General features: G+C 58.3%; 1 protein-coding gene across 1 annotated transcript in view; it reads left to right on the top strand.

The window, feature by feature from the left end:
- The first annotated feature begins 13,553 nt into the window (after nucleotides 1–13,553).
- Nucleotides 13,554–20,388, top strand: part of HTRA3 (HtrA serine peptidase 3) — a 29,548-nt gene continuing 22,713 nt past the window's right edge. The window contains exon 1 of the mRNA XM_043906085.1: nucleotides 13,554–14,287. Coding sequence (XP_043762020.1) covers nucleotides 13,903–14,287 — 385 coding nt within the window. The 5' untranslated portion in view covers nucleotides 13,554–13,902. The remainder of the gene's footprint in view (nucleotides 14,288–20,388) is intronic.

The raw sequence follows: 20,388 nt of genomic DNA, 5'->3' as shown, positions 1-20,388 counted from the left end.
ATACACACCACACCCCTGAGCATACATGGACATGCACTGCACACCCAAAGTCATACACACCACATTAGCACACACACACACCACATACACACACATTGCACACACATATACACGTGGGCACATGCATATGTGCACACGTGCGTGCACACACATCTCTTAAAAACCTCCATACGTGTCAACGGAGAAAGAGGCAATCAACAAAGGAAAAATTCACCCAGGGCCCCTTCACCATGGTTCACATGGAGAGTTTCCTTCCAGATTTTGATAGAAAAATGTATAGGCATAGACCCAGGCTAATTTTTACCAACGTGGCCTCCTAGGAGGCCACCAAATGTCACACCAATCTTCAGGGTCATAAATAGCGCTGTGGGAGACATCACAGCCAAGCCTCGATTGTTTATTGATAAATTCCCACGAGCCCGTCGTGAGCAGCATTTTACGTATGCAAGAATCAGTCCCTGTCCGCCCGTCTGTCCAGGAGTCCCCGGCCCCCCACAGGCGCCCAGCACAGGGGGAGAACACCGAGGGTGCCCCCAGGTGAAGTGGGCATTCCACTTGGTTGGAAAGCGGCGCAGGCAGAGGCCTGGAGGTGGGCACCGAAGCTGAAATCTCCCCAGGTGCTGCAGAGGGGATGGAAGTGGGCCGGCGGGCTGACTTCCACTATAGGAGGCCCCTCATTGCTGGTAAAGGAGGTGTAGACTTTTTCTTTTTAACTGTAGTAAAACAGATATAGCATAAAACTTACCTTTTAGATCATTTCCAGGTGTACAGTTCAGGGGCATTAAATACATTCACAACACACAGCCGTCGGCACCATCCCCCTCCAGACAGAAGCGTCACTGCGGGGACCTGGCCAGGCTGGGAGGTAGGGAACTGGGAGCTGGGGGCCCAGGAAGTGGAGAGGAGGACCCAGAACTGCTCCCCGGGGGCGGCCCAGAGCCCAGCCCGCGCTCCAGAGCGCCAGGCCTGGAGCCGGGAGGGGAGCGGGGTGTGGGCAGGGGGCATGCCTTGGGGCTGAGGTCACTCGGGCCGGCTGGGCCGGCGGAGCAGGAGCCCATGCGCTGCGTCTGCACAGACTCAGGGAGGGCTGGGGGTGACCGGAGCCGGCCGAGGGCGGGGTGGGCCCTGAGGCCTCTCGGGGGCAGGGAACCGCAGGCCTCGGGGCTGAAGCTCCCGACCCACCCGCAGGGAAATTACAGGGAACAGCGTGGCGAAGTTGGCAAGGAACACATCCACTCTGGGGCTTGGGTTAAAGAGGCATCGTGCTGGCAGCTGAAAGTGCCACAGAAGTGCCGGGTCCAGCGCTGGACACCCTGGGCCAGCCCAGGCGGGCACCATGCTCTCTCAGCTACTTCGCCCCTCCCCTCCACCACGCAGTCCTTGCCACCCTCAAGGACACGTCAGCCCACCCTCCCGCCCCCTGGCATCCCAGCTTGGAATCTCTAGCCCGAGCCCTCCTCTCCATCTCCGCCTTTCCCCGCATGTCCCCTGCCCACACTCTGGCCACAGAGAGCCAACTTCAGGCTCCCCGGAATGACTGACTCCAGAGAGGGGGAAGGGTCCTGGTGGTCTCCAGGGCTCAGAGCTGTCTCAGAGGGCATGTGAGCAGGACTCAGGGGGTGGGCAAAGGGCGCTGAGACCCCAGCCTCCCACACGCGGATGAGTGAAGCCGGGTCCCTACTGCTCACCAAACACAAAAATCAACTCAGAATGGATCGTAGACCCAAACAGAAGAGCTAAATCTACAGAACTCCTAGCAGAAAATATAGAAATAAATGTTCGTGACCTTGGGTTAGACAAAGGCTTCTTAGATAGGTCACCAAAAACACAAGAAACCAAAGAAAAAACAGACAAATTGGACTTCATCCAAGCCAAACCTCTGGGGAATTCCCTGGCTGTCCAGTGGTTAGGACTCTGTGCTCTCACGACAAGGGCCTGGATTAGATCCTTGGGTGGGGAACTAAGATCCCCAAGCCATATAGCTTAAAAAATAAAAATAAAAACACTCGAAATTTTCGTGCTTCAAGTGTTAGTCGCTCAGTCATGTCCAGCCCTTTGCAATTCCCATAGACTGTAGCCCAACAGGCTCCTCTGTCCATGGAATTCTCTAGGCAAGAATACTGGAGTAGGTTGCCGTGCCCTTCTCCAGGGCATCTTCCCGACCCAGGGGTCAAACCCAGGTCTCCCACATTGCAGATTCTTTACCATCTGAACCACCCGGGAAGCCCGCAAAAGATACCAGTAAAAAGCCCATGGAATGGGAAAAAATATTTATAAACCATATATTTGATAAAGGGCTTTTATCCAGAATGTATAAAGAACTCTTACAACTCAGTATTAAAAATGGCATGTAACCCAATTTAAAGATGGACAAAGGATCTGAATAGACATTTCTCCAAAGGAAATATGCAAAAGGCCAATAAGCACATGAAAAGATGCTCAACATCAAGGGAAATGCAAATCCAAACCACAGTGGAATACCACCTCATATCGAGTAGGATAACTATACGAATTTTTTAAAAGACAGAAAATAACAAGGATGGGCAAGGATGTGGAGACATCAGAGCTTCTACCGCTGGTGGGAATGTAAAATGGTGCAGTCTCTTGGGAAAACAGGCTGGCGGTTCCTCAAATGGTTAAGCATAGAGTTACCATCCTGCCCCGGGGGCTCAGATGGTAAAGAATCTGCCTGCAATGTGGGAGACCTGGGTTTGACCCCTGGGTCGGGAAGATCCCCTGCAGAAGGAAATGGCAACCCACTCCAGTATTCTTGCCTGAAGGATTTCATGGACAGAGGAGCCTGTCGGGCTACAGTCCATGGGGTCACAAAGAGTCGGACACAACCTGAGCAACTAACACTTTCTTTACCATATGACCCCGCAATTCCACTCCCAGGTATATATCGAAGAGAATTGTAAAGTTATCTCCACATAAGCATATATGAATGTCCACAGTATTTTCCCTAAGAACCAAAAAACTGAGCACAATCCAAACATCCACTAACGGATAACAATGGATTATAAATGGACGTACAACAGGTGGCATAGCCATAGAATGGAACAGTACCTAGCCATGGAAAGAAATGAAATACTGTTACATAATGACCACCTGATGAACCCTGAAAACCTCACACTGAGTGAAAGAAGCCAGTCCCAACAGGACCATGTGTCGTGTGAGTCCGTTTGTGAAACGCCCAGACTAGGCAAACCCACAGAGACAGAAACTAGACCAGCGGTTGTCAGGGGCCGCGGTGAGGGAAGGTGGGGAGTGACGGCTGACGGGCACAGGGTTTCTTTTCAGAGTGGGAGATGTTGTAAAATTAATTGTAGTGAGAGTTGTTTTTGTCATTCAGTCTCTCAGTCATGTCTGACTCTTTTCTGCGACCTCATGGACTACAGTACACTTCCCTGTCCATCACCATCTCCCGGACTTTACTCAAACCCATGTCCATTGAGTCGGGGGTGCCATTCAACCATCTCATCCTCTGTCATCCCCTTCTCCTCCCGCTTTCAATCTTTCCCAGCATCAGGGTCTTTTCCAATGAGTCAGCACTTCGCATCAGGTGGCCAAAGTATTGGAATTTCAGCTTCAGCATCAGTCCTTCCAATGAACATGCAGGACTGCCCTCCTTTAGTATGACTGGTTGGATCTCCTTGCAGTCCAAGGGACTCTCAAGAGTCTTCTCCAACACCACAGTTCAAAAGTGTCAGTTCTTCAGCGCTCAGCTTTCTTTATGATCCAACTCTCACATACATACATGACTACTAGAAAAACCATAGATGGATCTTTGTTGGCAAAGTGATGTCTCTGCTTTTTAATACGCTGTCTAGTGATGGTTGTACATAGTGAATATGCTAAAAAAAAAAAAACAAAATACTGAATTGTACTCCATAGAAGGGTGAATTGTATGGCATATGAATCACATCCCAACAAAGTTGTTATATATTTTTTCAAACCAAGGTCAGGGGAAATTCCCTGGCAGTCCAGTGGTTAAGTCTCTGAGCTTCCCCTGCAGGGGGGCATGGATTCAATCTCTGATGGGGAACTAAGATCCCACAGCTAAAAAAAAATAAATAAAACCAAGGAGGATGGTTAGAAATTGAGATTTCAGAGGTGAGCGGTTTCTGGTGATATGAGATCCAGGATGTGGCATGGGGTCCAAGGAAGGGTGGAAGAGGAAGCCCCTGCGGTGAGAGGTCCTGGGAAGAGCCCACAGAATACACGTCCACTCAGTTACTGGGTGGGATGCGGACTGACATTCAGGTTTTGGGAGGGGTGAGGTAAGGACGTGGCAGAACCTACAACTTGAGCTAGGAGCCGCCTGCACCCTGGAGCTGGCTCAGGCCAACACTGTGCTCCCTCCCACGCCCAGGACCCCTGCAGGGATTCCCCCAACCAACCAACACTCCATGACATGTGTGGTCCAAGGAGTGCCAGTGGACTTGCAGGCTGGCTGGCAGGATGGGGTCCACACAGGAGAGCCTCCCCAGATGTCCAGTGTGGCCAGGCTCTGGGCTCCAGCTCACAGGCGCTTCCCCTGTGAGCACCCTCCCTGTGGGAGCGACTGCCCAGGGGCAGAGAACCCACACGGGCTCTGGACTCGGACAAGCCCAAGTTCAAATCCTAGCCTTGGGTAAGGCTCGGAGGATCTATCTCAGATCCTCGCCCACGCAAACGGAACCTCGCCGTGGGGACGTAAAATAGACAGCTCCCGGCACGTGGCAGGCAGTCCGCTAAGTGGCGTAACCCCCACCAAGGGGCTGAGTTCTCGGGGATCCATGTTTATTGTCAGGGTTGGCTGGGCACAGCCCCTGAACAGCAATCTGAGCTGCAGGTATCACAGGAAACTCAATGAAGCTGACCTCAGCATTACGGAGGCTCAGTCATCTGACAGCCGAGAAACAACAGCTTCAGGCATGGCACGATCCAGGCTCAAGACCAGCTTGCTTTCTCTCCTCCGCTCGCTTCCACTCCTCAAGCGGCTCCATTCCAAGGCAGACTCTTCCCTCAAGACCATCAGATGGTGGCCGGTCACTTTTTTCATGGTTCCCACACCCAGGAAAAGAGTCTGTGTAGAAAGAAACGTTTCTTCCTGACAGTGCTAGTGAATGATTGATCCGTCATGCAGATTGGCTCTCATTGGCTAAAGGACTCGCCCCTGAGCCAATCACCATGGAAGGGGGGCAGGGTATGCTGATGAGCTCAGCCAATCAGGGCTCACCCCTGAAGGCACTGGGTTCAGACCCATCTGAGTTTCACGAAGGTCAGGAAACCAGGCTCCGCGTGATGAATAAACGATAAGCAGTTCCAGAAAGGCACCGGGGTCTGCCTCCAGAGCTTGTACGTCACAAGGTGGGCTGAGAGGCAGAGGGGAGCCCAGCCTGGCTGGAGAGACGTGGGTGTGAGGGTCTCCCGGGCCCAGGAACAAAGCGGGGTGGGCTGCCCTGGAGGTGTGCCGGAGGGGTTCCCCTTCCTGCCGGGGGTGCAGGTCATCAGGAGGTTCCCGGAGGGGCCTCTAGCCTCTCAAGGGGCTCCCGCAGGCCCGCACCACCTCATCTTGGCCACTGTGTGACCTCAGTCTCCAGCTGGCCACCGCACAAACCAGGGCCCAGCCGTGAAACCCGCCGGCCAGCACCCTGCTCTTCCGTGCCCTGGCCGTGTGACCCTGGAGGAGTCACTTCCCCTTCTCTAAACCTGTAACACGAGGATGGTAGGAGTTTCTCCGCAGGGACCCTGTGAGGGGTACACCTGGGCGCGGAACACCCTGGGGAAGGGCGTGAATGAGGACCGTTGAGGGGGCGCGGGCCTGGGCAGCAGCTGGACCCCGTTTAGCAGCTTGAAAGCTTGGAGGGGAGCCCCCGGAGGGCCAGAGGCGGCCTCCTCGCCTTCAACACTGCAGCCCTTCCTCTCTGGCTCGTCTGCAGCACAGCAGGCTGCCAGGAACGTGTGGACACCGCTCAGGGGTCCCGGAGGGCAGCATAGCCTGGGGGCCAGGGGAAAGCGGCTCGAGATGCCCTCCCAGCACTCCCACCCAGCCGGCCGGCCTGACACCCTGCGGGGCCAGAGCCAGTCTCTGGGCATCCGCTTGACCCCAGCCCTGGGGAGGATGGAGGACGGTCTCGGGCTCTTCAGAGGGTGGCCAGGGGCCGAGCAGCCTCCAGGACAGCTGCGCCGTCAGCTGGGGTGGGAGGAGGGTGAGCCGGCAGTCCAGGGAGGGCTGCCTTTCTGGAGAGGATGGACAGCATGTACCTTCCCAGTGTGGGGAGGCAGTCTGGTCCAGGGGAAGCTTCACGTCCAACTCCTATCAGCTCTGGGGTGGGGCGGGCAGGGTGATTTCCAAGAAAGTCTTGGGCTGCAGACAGTCAAAGCTAAAAGCTGTTGTCTTAAAAGAAGGGAAAAGGACCAAGCCCTGCTGGCCGGGTGGCCCTGATTTCGTCATTCCATTCAGCTGGGGCCCCTTTCCGACGTCTGTCTGCTCCTTCCTACCAGCTTTCCTTACCCAATCCTCAGTGTCCACTGGTTCTGAACCAGCTTTTGTAGGAGAGGCACGTTGGCTCCCGACTTTATAGCTCCCTCACTTGCTCTGTGACCTTGGACAAGTTATTGAACCTCTCGGTTCCCTCCCTCTTCATCTGTGAAATGCGCATGTCAGCGGGAGCACGGGGTCAGGATCAGATACAGATGGTTTGGGCTCAGTCCGTGTGACCTCCTGTTATCAATTAGCCTGGAGTCTCTGCAACCCACCTCCCCTTCCTGGGCCTCAGTTTTCCCTTCCATAAAATGGACGTAGAACAGAAGTGTGGGGCTGAGGTAACAGCATGAGCTTTGGGGTCAGACCCACCTGTGTTCTAACCCTGGGTCCATCACCTAATGCCTTTGGGGCCTTGAAAAACCACAGCCTCTCCCACGTTGGTTTTCTGCTCCCATTTGGTGGATATCAGTAGTGCCCACCTCATTGTGCCCTCCCTGGAACTTAAAAAGCTCGCAAGAAAGGGCAGACCTGGCCCAGCAGGCAGGGCTCAGGAGTGGCTGTCTCCCGGGCTGGGACCCGGCCCCAGGGTGCAGGGGGTGCCTCCCCTCCTCCAGGCCGTTGTCCCCCCCAGCCCTCCAGTTGCTCCCCGACTCTCTCCCTCTGCTCCTCTGAGTTAACCACCCACCTACTCAGTCCTCACCGCCTATGTTCATTGTCTATGCTCACCACACACCTAGCGGCTGGAAACCGTGCACATTTATTATCTCATGGTGTCTGTGGGTCAAGACCCCAGCACGTTTCAGCCGGTCCTCACTCAGCTGCCCCCACCCCCGGCTGCAGGCTCAGCAGGAGAAATATCTTCAGGCCCTTCAGATTGCTGGTAGAATTCATCTCCTTGTGGGTAGGGCTGAGATCCCCACTATCTTGCAGGCTGTTGGCCAGGGACCACTTAGCTCCTAAAGGTCACTCCAGATCCTTGCCTTGCAACCCCCTCCATGGGTCCCTCACACTTCCGATCTCTCTACACTTGTGTGTCTGACTTCAGGAAGGGCCCAGGGCCTTTTAAGAGCTCACCTGATTAGGCCAGGCCCACCCACACTCAAGGAGAGTGTGAGGGATGTGTACACCCGGGCAGGAGTGTTGGGGACCATCTTACAGCTCTACCTGCTGCCTCTGGTGGTCCTTAGGAACCCCAGGAGGGTTTCCTTCTTTTCATTCTCCAGACAGAGAGAAAACTGAGGCCCAGGGTCACATGGGAACTAATAAGAGAAGAAAGCGCATGAGGTCCAGCCTCTGATGTTTGCAGTCTTCTTCTGGAGATGAGGAATCAGCATTTCCTCCCCAGCCTCCTCGGGTCCAGCAAAGCCGGCAGGTGGGAGTTGCAGGAGGAGCACCTAACCAAATCAGAGAAGGAGCGTTCTAACAGAAGAGAGTGCCGTGGGGGGCAGTGAGCGCCCCAGCACCAGGGGTGTGCAAGCAGCGCGTGCAAGCCTGTGAAGGGTCAGTCACGGGGCAGCTTCTCTCAGCTCGGCCTCTGAGGTGTACCTTCCTGCCATCTGGGACGGTCATCTGGCTGCGAAATGCCGAGCCCAGCAGGAGGTGATCAGAGCTGGACTGGGGGCAGCCCCCAGCTCTGCTGCCTTCGTGGCTGAGTCAGGGATGGACGTGAGAACCACCCTAAGACACACTAGATTTTTCTGGGACTGGGAGGGAAAGGGACCCTCAGAGGACGTGGGTCTGGCTCTGACAGCTGTCCTGCAACCCCCAGGGCCTGAGAATGAAACCAGCGCTGTGGGGAGCACAGCCCACCGGGAGCTCCCGGATCAAGCCACACCTGACGCTAGCCCACCGGCACCCATGGGGAAGCTGCACGCATATGCCCTCTTCAGCTGAAGCCAGGCTTTCTTTCATTTTTTTGCATACAACTTGGGGCCAAAGCATCAGCTTGCCCCTGGGCCCCTGATACACCCTGCTCTGGCCCGCCTGGACCCTCAGGTAACCCCACGTCACGCTGCTACTTCCCCTCCTCCAGGGGTCCTTGCCACCCTAGAGAGAAGGCCTGTCTTCCTGAGCCCCGCTGACCCCCCTTTGCACCCCTGCTCCCTGTCTTCTTGCTCTGCCTGGCAAGCCCCTCCTGCCTTCAGAGCCCGCTCAGGGAAGGCCCTCTTTCCTCCTGGTCCCCTGGACTTCCCTCCGGCCCGGCATCTTCTGGGTGTGCAGTCATGGTGTGGTCGCCCCGAGACAGAGCGTGGACTGACCGTGGGCATGTGCTCTGGAGCCAGACTGCCCGAGTCCACAGCTGGCTTTGTCTCGGGCAGGCTGTGTGCCTTCGGGCATGTTACTCCACCTCTCTGAGCCTTAGCTGCCTCACTTGCAGGGATCTTTTTTTTTGAAAGTCCTTCAGTCCTGTCCAACTCTTTTCAACCCAATACAGTCCATGGAATTCCCCAGACCAGAATACTGGAGAGGGTAGCCTATCCCTTTTCCAGGGGATCTTCCCGACCCAGGGATTGAACCAGGGTCTCCTGCATTGCAGGCGGATTCTTTACCAACTTCCCTGGTGGCTCAGATGGTAAAGCATCTGCCTACAATGTGGGAGACCCGGGTTCAATCCCTGGGTTGGGAAGATCTCCTGGAGAAGGAAATGGCAACCCACTGCAGTATTCTTGCCTGGAAAATCCCATGGACGGAGAAACCTGGTGGGCTGAAGTCCACAGGGTCGCAAAGAGTTGGACAGAACTGAGCGACTTCACTTTCACTTTTCTTTAACAACTGAGCTATCAGGGATCGCAGGAAGCAGGGATCGTGACATCCTGTATCTCCCTGCTTCCCTGAGCAGTCCTGAGGGCTGGCTGGTGCCTGTCCGTGCCCCTCCCCCTTGAGGTCAGGGGCCAGGGTGGGCGCAGGGCTGGGGAGGGAAGTCTCCCTCTCTGAGGGACTTCTTCCTCTCAGTGTGGGGAGGGCCCAGGGGGCAGGGGCTGAAGGCAGAGTGGGTCCCACCCACCCCGACCCCCCTCCCCACCCCACCCCTGTGCAGGGCCCACCCTCTGAGTCACGCTGATGAGTCTGACTTACTGCAGGCCGAGGTGTGGCCGGGATGGCCTTCAGGTCCCCAAAGTGACATGAGTCATGACCTCATCCAGAGTGAAGCCGTGAACAAAGCTGAGGTCAAAGGGCAGAGGCTGCCCAGAGCCCGGGGACCCAGGCCCGGCCGGCTGTCCAGTTCTGCGCAGAGATGCAGGCATGGGAGGGGGGTGCCCCAGGGAGCCCGCACACCCTGGCCCAGCTCAGGTCCCCAGCCGAAGGGACCCGACTCCATTCCCATCAGCGGAAGTAACGTTGGCTGATGCCTAGCCTGGCCAGCACTGCGGAGGTGAGACACTGTCCCCATCATCTGTAAGGGGCTGGCATCTAGAGGGGAGCCAGACCCAGAGAGTGACCGTATTATGATGGAGACCTGGAGCAAGGTCACTTTCTGTAGCAGGAAGCCCGACTTGCAGGTGCAAGACCTCGAGCCCCACAGAAAGCATCCCCTTGGCCCAAGAATCTAGGAGTGTTTCCTGCAGGGTGCTTCTCCCCCAGCTCACAAAGGAGGCGGAGTGCGCAGGGAGCAGGACCGTCCTCTGCCCGCCGCTGCTCTGCTGGTGGTCAGGAACGTGCTGGCCAAGCCTTGGGGCCCTTGGGCACCAGCCTACAGGGAGATTACCTTGGTCCCCTGGGCTATGTTTTGTTAGAGGGCCCTGAAGCGCAGTGTTGGGGCCCTCGCTGACACAGTTCTGATGGCCTTCAGTCCTCGCGGGCCTCCCACCTCTTCTGGAACCTTCTCACCCTGCTGGGTTGTGGGCCACTAGTTAGATGGGCCGACCCAGCCCGTGCACTGGACAAAGGTTCCTGCAGCTCTTTCCCTGCGGTTTAATGTGTCGTGGAGGCAAGGACGGGCGCAGGGAAGACATGCTCATGAATCCGTGAAGCCGGTTCTCATCAATTTCAGTATCACACGCTCTTGCTCCTAAATGAGCTTCCAGGATGTTCTGCCAAGCCTGGGCACCACTGCAGAGCTCCCCTGCCCGCCCGGGGCCAGTCCGAATCCCACCTGCTAACGAATGGCGCTTCTTGAAGCATGCCCAGGCTGCTTGCCCCTCATTCCCACTGAGAACTGTTTTCTGGGGAACCACACAGGACCCACTATGCGGGTGCCAGGACATATCACAGCGTCCTTTCTGAGGGTCCCCTGGGGACGCTCTCTCTTCTCTGTAGTGACAAGTCAGGCTGCTCCAGAGTGACGGTTTGTTTCTGCAACATGGGCATCACATCTCCATCCTTGCCTCGCCGCTAGGAAGCCGGGAGCCAAACTTAGGGCCATGCACCAAAACAGGGGTACCCAGCCCCTGGGATCTGATGCCCGATGTTCTGAGGTGGAGCTAATGTAATAGAAATAAAGTGCACAAAACATGTAATGCACTTGACTCATCCCAAAACCATCCCCTCCAACCCAGGTTGGTGGAAAGGTTGTCTTCAAGGAAATTGGTCCCTGGTGCCAAAAAGTTTGGGGACCACTGCACCAAAAAACAGCGTCTCAGGGCAACAGTTTGTGTCCCAGCCCTACCTCTGGCTACCTGGTTTTTTCCTATCACTCTTTTTGACTTGATTTAGTTTCTCTTCTTTCCTTTTTATCTTGATCTTGTTTGTAAAGGGGCTTAAGTACTGAGGGCAGCAGTGGGGGCTGGGGGATTAAATATAAATGAATAATAAATCGGAGGAACCTCCAACTTCCTTGAAGCTCCACCCAGGAGCATCCTAGGGCTTTGAGGACGCCCACCCTCAGCAGCCATGAAATTAAAAGACACTTGCTCTTTGGAAGAAAAGCTATGACCAACCTAGACAGCATATTAAAAAACAGAGACATTACTGTGCCAACAAATGTTTGTCTAGTCAGAGCTATGGTTTTCCCAGTGGTCATGTATGGATGTAAGAATTGGACCATAAAGAAAGCTGAGCACCAAAGAATTAATGCTTTTGAACTGTGGTGTTGGAGAAGACTCTTAAGAGTCCCTTGGACTGCAAGGACAACCAGTCCGTCCTAAAGGAGATCAGTCCTGAGTGTTCATTGGAAGGACTGATGTCGAAGCTGAAGTTTCAATACTTTGGCCTCTAAGAGCTGACTCATTGGAAAAGACCCTGATGCTGGGAAAGATTAAAGGCAGGAGGAGAAGGGGACAACAGAGGATGAGATGGTTGGATGGCATCACCGACTCAATGGAGATGAGCTTGATTAAACCTGGGAGTTGGTGATGGACAGGGAAGCCTGGCGTGCTGCAGTCCATGGGGTCACAAAGAGTCAGACATGACTGAGAGACTGCTGAACAGAAGTGACCCTCAGGAGGGGCAGGTCTGTGGGGGAGACTGAGATGCGGGGGCGGGGGGCGGGGAGGATTCCTGCCGCCCAAGGGGAAGCCCTGAAGGTGTCCTGGTCTGCACCTGGAGGCAGGACAGACTCTGAACAGCAGGGGGCACTGCTCCCTCTGGCTCCTGGGCACTGCCCAGTCATCTGGAACCCGGTTCCCTTTACCAACAGAGCGCGCGGGGCCTCCAGCCAGCCATGCTCACGGCAGCTTCTGCGACCGGGGGCCTGCCCTTTCCAGGCAAAAACTAACGCGACCCCAGGGGCCTGCACCCCAGTTTCAGATGGGAGAAGGAAAGCGAGGAATGGGTCCTTTGACTTAAGGCTTCAGTTTCCCCATCCGTGGTTCAGTCGCTCAGTCGTGTCCGACTCTTTGCCACCCCATGGCCTGTAGCCCACCAGGTTCCTCTGTCCCTGGGATTCTCCAGGCAAGAATACTGGAGTGGGTTGCCATTTCCTCCTCCAGGGGGTCTCCCCGATGCAGGGATCAAACCCGCATCTCCTGAGTCTCCTGCATTGGCAGGCGGGTTCTTTACCATATACTTTAACAACCGTGTTAATAACAGCATGGCTTCCCCCAGTAAGGCCGTGCAGCTTGCTCTTTGCATGTAAAGCCGTCATTCTGAGCAGGGCTCTCCAGACCTCAGCAGGTGGCCGCAGGGCCCTGCAGAGAGGGTGCAGACCCCCAGCTCCAGGGTCTGCACCCGAAGGCTTTCTCCGCCTGACAGGTCGCCCCTCTGACCTGGCTTTGCTTCCGAGCCTTCACCCAGGTGAGAACTAGCTCCCCACTTGATGCCCACAGCCCCCAGGCCCACTACGGCATCCACTACACCCTCGTAAAGCTCACCTCCAAAGAGGGTTGTATCCGCTCTCTCCTTGGCCCACACCACCCCCCCACAGCCCCGGTCACACTGCAGGCAGCTGGGTCACCAGGCTCTGGGCCCTCGGGGCAGGGCCCCGGGCCTGGAACGGCTTTCCCGAGAACGTGTGCAGAATAATCAGGGGGATGCCACCTGTGGGTTGACTGCGCGCCACCCCTCAAGGTGTAGGATGCCCCCTATACGGCACAGCCCTACACCTTCCCCTTTCCCAGAGAGGAAACTGAGGCACCGGGCTTTCAGGTGACCACACCAGGGTCCCAGGGCACCAAGAGCTCGGCGGGAACCAGACAGACCTCGTGCGGAGCCTGGGGGAGCAACTCCTCCAAGCTCTAAGGACCTGGGACATTGGGGTGTGGGCGCTTCCTGGAGGTTTGTCCCCAGTGTCTCCCCAAGAGGGGCGATGTCCACCTCAACCACCCGCATGGAGGGGGCCAGGCCTGTGTGTCCTGAGGGCACCCAGGCCCAGGAGGCCCGGGATGGGGGGGGGGAGTCGCTGGGACCCAGGGGAGGGAGAGGAGACAGGCTGGGGAGGAGGGGACTAACGGTCTGGCCTTGCCCATTCTATGAAGGGGGAGCTGGGGGGGACCAGGGGGAGTAGCTGAGGTCACTGGAACTGGGACATGAACTGGGCCGGGTCAGATTCCCCGGGGTGGTGCCCGCGGCCTGCACGCGGGGTGGCTCCTCCCCTGCAAGGCCCCTGACACCCGGGGGTGGGGGCCCGTTGCATAGCCATCACCCGGTTTCCCAGACCAGGCAGGCCCAGCTTCTGGCCGCGGGTGGGTCCAGGCCCGGAAGGCCGGGCGCGGGGGTGGAGGGGGGCGGCAGTTGGGCCTGGGCGGGGCTGGCGGAGGGGCCGGGCCGCCCCATTTCTGCGAGGGCGGGCGGCCGGCGCCTTAAAACGCGGCGGGGGCCGGCTGCCCCGCAGACCGTCGGCCGGGCCGGCACGGGGCGCCTCTCCAGTCCCCCTCGCCGCCGCGTTCCCCGCGCCCCGGGCATGTCCCTGCGGTCCCGGCGCCCGCTCGCCTAAGCCCGAGCCGCCGGCGCAGGTGGCCGCGTTCCCTCCGTCGGCGTTCGGAGCCGCGGCCTCCGTGCGCGTCCCCTCCCGGGGCCGATCCCCCGCGCTGCCGCCCGCCGCCGGCCGGTCCGCCATGCAGGCGCGGGCGCTGCTCCTGGCCGCGCTGGCCGCCCTGGCGCTGGCCCGGGAGCCCCCGGCCAAGTCGTGCCCCGCGCGCTGCGATGTGTCGCGGTGCCCGAGCCCCCGCTGCCCCGGCGGCTACGTGCCGGATCTCTGCAACTGCTGCCTCGTCTGCGCCGCCACCGAGGGCGAGCCGTGCGGCCGCCCCGTCGACTCGCCGTGCGGGGAGAGCCTGGAGTGCGTGCGCGGGCTGTGTCGCTGCCGCTGGGCGCACGCCGTGTGTGGCACGGACGGGCACACCTATGCCAACGTGTGCGCGCTGCAGGCGGCCAGCCGCCGCGCGCTGCAGCTCTCCGGGACGCCCGTGCGCCAGCTGCAGAAGGGCGCCTGCCCATCGGGTAAGCGCTCCGCCGGCCGGGGAGGGAGCACCAGCGTCGCTGGTGGGGGTGGGATGGGGGATGAAGAAGCGTCTCCTGGGAAACGGGGCTCAGAGCCACAGCGGAGCGCTCCCCAGGGAACAAGTGACTTTTTCTTTTAGAGATCATCTCACCAGGCTTCTGGTCTTCTGGTCGGGGAACCCAGACGGGGAGAGGTAAAGTGCTGTCCCCAAGGTCACAGAAGTAGCCCACAGTGGTGAGACCAGGGGCTCTCTGACCACCCCAAGGGGCCTGGTCCGCCCAGCATTTCTCCAGCCTCATTAAAATGTACCCACCTTGTGTCTCGTTTCCCCTGGCCCCCATATCCCTGCCCTGCCTGGGTGTTGGATGCAAAGCACTCTTTCCTGGCCCTGATGTCTCAATATTCAAACGCGGATGAACCACGTGTAGTGTTTTCTCTTTTTTTGTACTGCATTTAAAATGCGTCTCTGGAAGGTCATTTAGTAATGGTGAGCCAGCGTGTGGGGTCTCTGGACTGTGTGTGGGGGCTCCGTGGGGACACGCTGTGGGGTAAGAAATCTCTCAGTCCCATCAAAGCTTAGAGCACGCGTGCGTGCGTGCTAAGTGGCTCAGCCGTGTCTTTGTGACTCCATGGACTGTAGCCCGCCAGGCTCCTCTGTCCATGGGGTTCTCCAGGCAAGAATTCTGGAGTGGGTTGCCATGCCCTCCTCCAGGGGGTCTTCCCCACCCAGGGATGGCAGCCACATCTCTCATCTCTGGCCTTGGCAGACCAGTTCTTTACTGCTGAGCCACTGGAGAAGCCCAACCTTAGAGTAGCCCCCCCAGCCTGGGGTTGGCTCCAGATGGCTTCTTGCCACACAGGCTGACCCTGTGAAAGAAAATGCTAGAAAACCCTGCTGTGCCCATGCTCGTCTGGGGCATCTCTTGGGAAGGCAGGCTCCAGCGTTGGTTCCTCAGTGCTCTGAGGGCACACCCTGCACTGAGTTCACAGCAACCGAGAGGAATCAGGCTCTGTGTGTGTCCTCAGCCTGCAGCAGCCGGGGCGACGATAACCCCCAGGACGGGCTCCGCCATGGGGCACAGGGCTGCCTGGGGGGCCGGGGAGCCTGGAGGGGCTGAAGTGCTAGCTCTCCTGGGAAGAGAAGGCAGTGTGAACCGCCACATGGAGACCTTACCGTGTGTGGTGAACTGGGTCGGGGAGAACATGCAGCCCAGAGCAGCTAGTGTGCAGGGGGATGTGTGTGTGCATGCATGTGTGCATGTGTGTGCATGTGTGCGTGCACTTGTGTGTGTGTGCGTGTGCCTGCATGTGTGTATGTGTGTGTGTGCACTTGTGTGTATGTGTGTGTGCACGTGGGTGTGTGCGCGTGCATGTGTATGTGCATGGATATGCGTGTGTGCATGTGTGTGTGCACTTGTGTGTGTGTGCACGTGTGCATGTGTGTATGCGTGCATGTGCGTGTGTCTGCATGTGTGCATGTGGTTGTGTGTGCGTGCATGTGTGTATGTGTGCATGCATATGCGTGTGTGCATGTGTGACACCCAAGGCTGGACAGCTTGGTAGGGACAGGACCACGCATGTCCCATGAAGGTTGTACCTTAGACTTCACCCTTAGACCAGGCTTCCCAAATCGGGTCTGGATTCTGAAAACAAGTGTCCTGGGGCCCAAAAGTTCTGGAAAGTAAACTCCAGCCCTGCAGTGGGGAGTCACACTCAACTTGAGTCTATCAGAGCTCCTGAGAAAACCTGCACCAAGGTAAAAACAAAAACAAAAAAACCCCAAAATGGTAAAAACCCAGGGTTTCCCAAGAGAACTTCAGCAAAGAGCTCCTTCCTGGGAGAATGCACGGGACCTCCCCCAGGCACGCGGGGTTCCAGGGAGCCTGGTTTGGGAAGCATTATGTGGGATTAGCCATGATTATATGGGACAGCCTTTGAAAGGTTTTAAGAGAAGTGAGGGTAATGTGGTCAGACTTGTGCTTGGATTGTGCCCAGGAGACTGGGGGCGTGGGGCCGCTCAATGTCTTGGCGGGGGGGATGTTATCATTTACTGTGCGCCCACCGCACCCTCTGCCTTGGGGCTCAGAGCCAGCGGGCCCATCTCAGGCTATGCTGGCGGGTCAGACAGGCAGAGGGCTCAGTCTGGGCCTGGCGTGGGCACCCCCCAAAGCCAACTCTCCCAAGTAGTGGATGCTCTTAGAGTCAGGCTCCAGGGCGCCAGGGGCTGGAGTGGGTTGGAGGTGGTCTAGGCATTTTGAAGGCTTTATTTTCTTTAATAACTATTAAGTGTTGTATTCTTTTTTTAAATGTTCATTTACTTGGCTGCACCGGGTCTTAGTTGAGGCCCAGGGGATCTTTAGTTGTGGTTGGTGAGCTCTTAATTGTCCCAAGTGGGACCTAGTTCCCGGACCAGGGATTGAACCCTGGGCCCCCTACATTGGGAGCACAGTCTTAGCCACTGGACCACCAGGGACGTCGTGAAACCTTTCTTCTTGGCTGATGGAGTCCCGGCTTGCGAAGCCCCTGCTCTGTGTTTCCTGCTGGCCGTGGGGTGGTAACAAGGCCCCTGCAATGAGGCAGAGCTTGGCTGTGTCCTGGAGAAACTCAGATGCTGGGGGAGACACGGGAGGCTGAGCAGAGAACAGTAACCTGGTGACCACAGGCAGACGCAGAGGGCTCAGGGGCTGAGTGAAGGTCACCAGCTGGGGCCGTCCCTGCCCCTCCTACTAACGCGGTGCCGCCTGCGAGGTCCTTGTCCTCAGTTTCCTCATCTGTAAAGTGGGATGACTGCTCAGTTTTGGGGAATTGGTGCAGAGAGTAATGAGCTCCAGCAAGCAGACACGTGCCTCTAATGAGCGGTGGACCGACAGTCCGTGTATTTTGTGTATGATAAGCATGCTTCTGACGCCTCCCACCGCCCTTTCCATCACCTGGCGAGGCCTGGGAGGCTCCCCAGAGGCGGAGCTCCGGTGCTGAGCCTGGGAGGTGACCTGGGCTCTCTGGACATATGGATGGGGAGGATGCAGGGAGACGGGGAGCCGGGCAGAGGCAGAGGGACCGGCCGCACCAGGCGGGCGCGCAGACCACAAGCCCTGCCTTCAGAGCCCCAGGGGGCAGGGGGCACCCAGAGGGGCTGAGGCCACCGGAGGGCGGGGAGGGGCTGCCTCGGTGGGCGGGGCGGCCTCTGTGGGCGGGGCGGCCTCTGTGGGCGGGGCCAGACGGGCCCAGCCTCCCCTGGGCGCCTTGCACAGCGGGTCCCTGCGCCGCCCGCCCTTGCTCCCGGCGCCCACCGGAGCACAGGGACCTCAGACACCCGGCTTCCCGCGAGGCAGGGGCAGAGTCCAGCCCCTGTGGGACTGGAGCCGGTCCCAGGCTCCGACCGGCGCCATCTCACTTGGCGAATCCGTTCCTTACTCATGCACCCCAGATGTGCTAACAGAGGCTGGGAAGGGCCAAGTGATGGGGCTGAGGTCACTCGGCGGGGAAATGACCGAGGCGGGCCTGGCCCGGGTCTGGCTGGCACTCTTCTGCAGGCAGGGCGGCGGGCCCCTGAGGTCTGGGGTCAGGGTCAGGCCTGGGTCTCCAGCACCAACAGGCTCAACCTCTATAGAGCATCCTGGCAGCGTTACCCACCCCCCAGCCTCCCTGGGGCCTGGTCAGAAATCACCGGGTGACCTCCACGTGTAGCGGCAGGTAAAGGGCTACTGTCTCCAGCGTTTCCCCCCTGGACGTGAGTCCTGCAGCTCCACCCTCACTTGCCTTTGGATGCACCCAGGGTCCTGTCTCCAGCCCCCTCCTTCCCTGAGCCGGAGCCCTGTGTCTCAGCTGGCCCTTACCCTCAACCGACAGGACCACCCCTGGGGAGTTTAGGTCAGAAGCCTTCGTCACCCTTTGACCCCTTACTTCCCCCCATTACTCACTCCCTGTCTGCAGGAGGGTCCTCAGCTCGACCTTGAGATGTTCCCCGCAGGGTCCCTCAGGCCACGCTGGCCTCCGCGGACCTTTGCCGCCTCCCTCATCCTCCCCTTGGTCACTTCTTCACACGGCGGCCAGGATGAATCTGTGCTGCCCGTCACAGGTGGGACCTCTGCAGCAGTTCCCCAACGCCTACCCTGACCCCCAAACCCCTGTGCCGCCTGGGCCTGCCCACCCCTCCAACACCGTCTCCTCCCCTGCTCCAGCCACACTGGTCTCCTTTCCACCTCAGGGTCTTTGCACGTGCGATGTCGGCTGCACCAAATTCCCATTCCCTCACCTTCGTGGGACTGAGTCCTTAACTTGCCTTAGCCTGGATGAGCGGCCCCCCCTGATTGCCTGGGTAATCCCCTTCATTAGCCTCACGGCACACCTTGGGGACTCCTCTGAACCACCTCCCATTTCTTCTCTGACTCAATGCCTTATTTTCATCTTGCGGACGTCTGGTCTGTTTGTTCTCTGTGGGCCTGGTCCAGCAGCTGGGCTCATTTGGTGCCATTGGAATGAAAGGCCAGCCCATGTGGTGGGTGTTCCCTCCTTGCATACCCCCAGTGATGGTGGGCTCACTACCTACCCGGGGAGCTTGTGCACCTTCCCATGTCTGTGCTAGGCAGACGCTACATGTTGGGGATGAGTATCCATCAGCGGGAGAGTAAATCCAAGAGCGCGGCGTCTGCGTGGAGCAGAGGTGTCCCTTTTCACAGCCTCCGCCCACAGCTGCAGACCAGGAGGCCTGCGAGGCTGCAATTAAGTCAGAATTTCAAGCCCCGAGGCGGTTCATTCGTCCTCAGTCGCTTCGTTGTCCAACTCTGTCCGTGGGATTTTCCCAGCAAGAAGCCTGGAGGGCAATTCACAACGTGGCATTTAATCATCGGCTTTTATTGTTCAGCCCCAGAGCAGGTGCCAGTGGAGACTCTGGGCTCTGTTTATTTAAGAGCTTTGTTGACTTTCGGTGTTTAATCCTCTTAGCGGCTTCCCGGGCCTTGCACTCGGGACTCACGGGGCCTCCACCTCTCCCCTCCCCCGCCCAGACCAGGGGCTGACTGCAGCTTCTGGCGACTCCTGAGAACCCGTGAGGAGCCAGGGGTCCGGCCGGGAGGAGCGTAGGGCCTGGAGTGCTGTGCCGCCATCCTTTCCCGGCCAGGGCTTGGCCTGGATGGCACCCTCACCCCACCGTGCTCCCTAAAGCTGTTCTGGAGGTGCGCTGGGATCCCACAGCACTCCATCTGGTCCTGTCTTCCCCAAGGCTGTCCCCTTCCCATGAACCTCCACACGGGACTCCCACTTGCCTTTGGGGACCAAGCAGGACTTCCCTTGCAGCCTGCCGGCTCAGTACCTCCTGGGCTCTGCTTGCTGTCCACCACCACCACCATCACCAGCCGAGTCCCTGTGAAATCCCTGATCATCTGTGCCATGAGGGACAAAGGACAAATGGGTGGAACTCAGGGGGAGAGAGAACCCATCTTTGGGACGGGGAGGGGGAGTGATGAGGGAGGGCTTCCTGGAGGAGGCAGCATCTAAACGGCCATGGAGATGGCAGATGCAAACAGAGCCCGTGCAGAGGAGGATAGCAGGAAACGCTGAGCACAGGCTGGAGGAGCCGTGAGGGTGGCCCATCTTCAGGAAACGAGAGACCCCTGAAGCTCATGGGCAATAGGTGTGCAGAGCAGGGTACAGGGGCCCAGACTGTGGGAGTCTGGTGCCTGAGTGGGTCTGAGCTTGGCTGACAGCTGAGGGGGACAGGCTCCAGAGGCTCTGGGAGCTCATGACTGAGGGGGGCAGGGGCAGGGCAGGTGGGTGGCCAGGCCTTTCCTGAAAGAGCAGGTTTGGAGGGCTCTGATTAGGTTCTGGCGTGGGTTCTGGCAGGGAGAGTGGCCAGTGGGGGACGGGCTTCCATGGCAAAAGCCTGGCTGGCGAGTGGCTCTGTCCCTGCATTGGTGCCGTGTTGCTCTATTTGCATCACTGAGAGGGGACGGTCGGTGTTTGGGGCAGGGCCGCAGGCTTATTGCCCCTCCAGACTGTGGGGCCCCCTCCATGACCTGCAGGGCCCATGGAGCCCCACCCCCACCCCGTCCAATTCTGGGTCTGAGCTGGGCTTCAAGTCCACATCCCAAGGGGACCCGAC

Source organism: Cervus elaphus, chromosome 6 (genome assembly GCF_910594005.1).
Source record: "Cervus elaphus chromosome 6, mCerEla1.1, whole genome shotgun sequence".
In the NCBI taxonomy this organism is placed as follows: Eukaryota; Metazoa; Chordata; class Mammalia; order Artiodactyla; family Cervidae; genus Cervus; species Cervus elaphus.
This window is presented reverse-complemented; position numbering and strand designations above follow the sequence as displayed.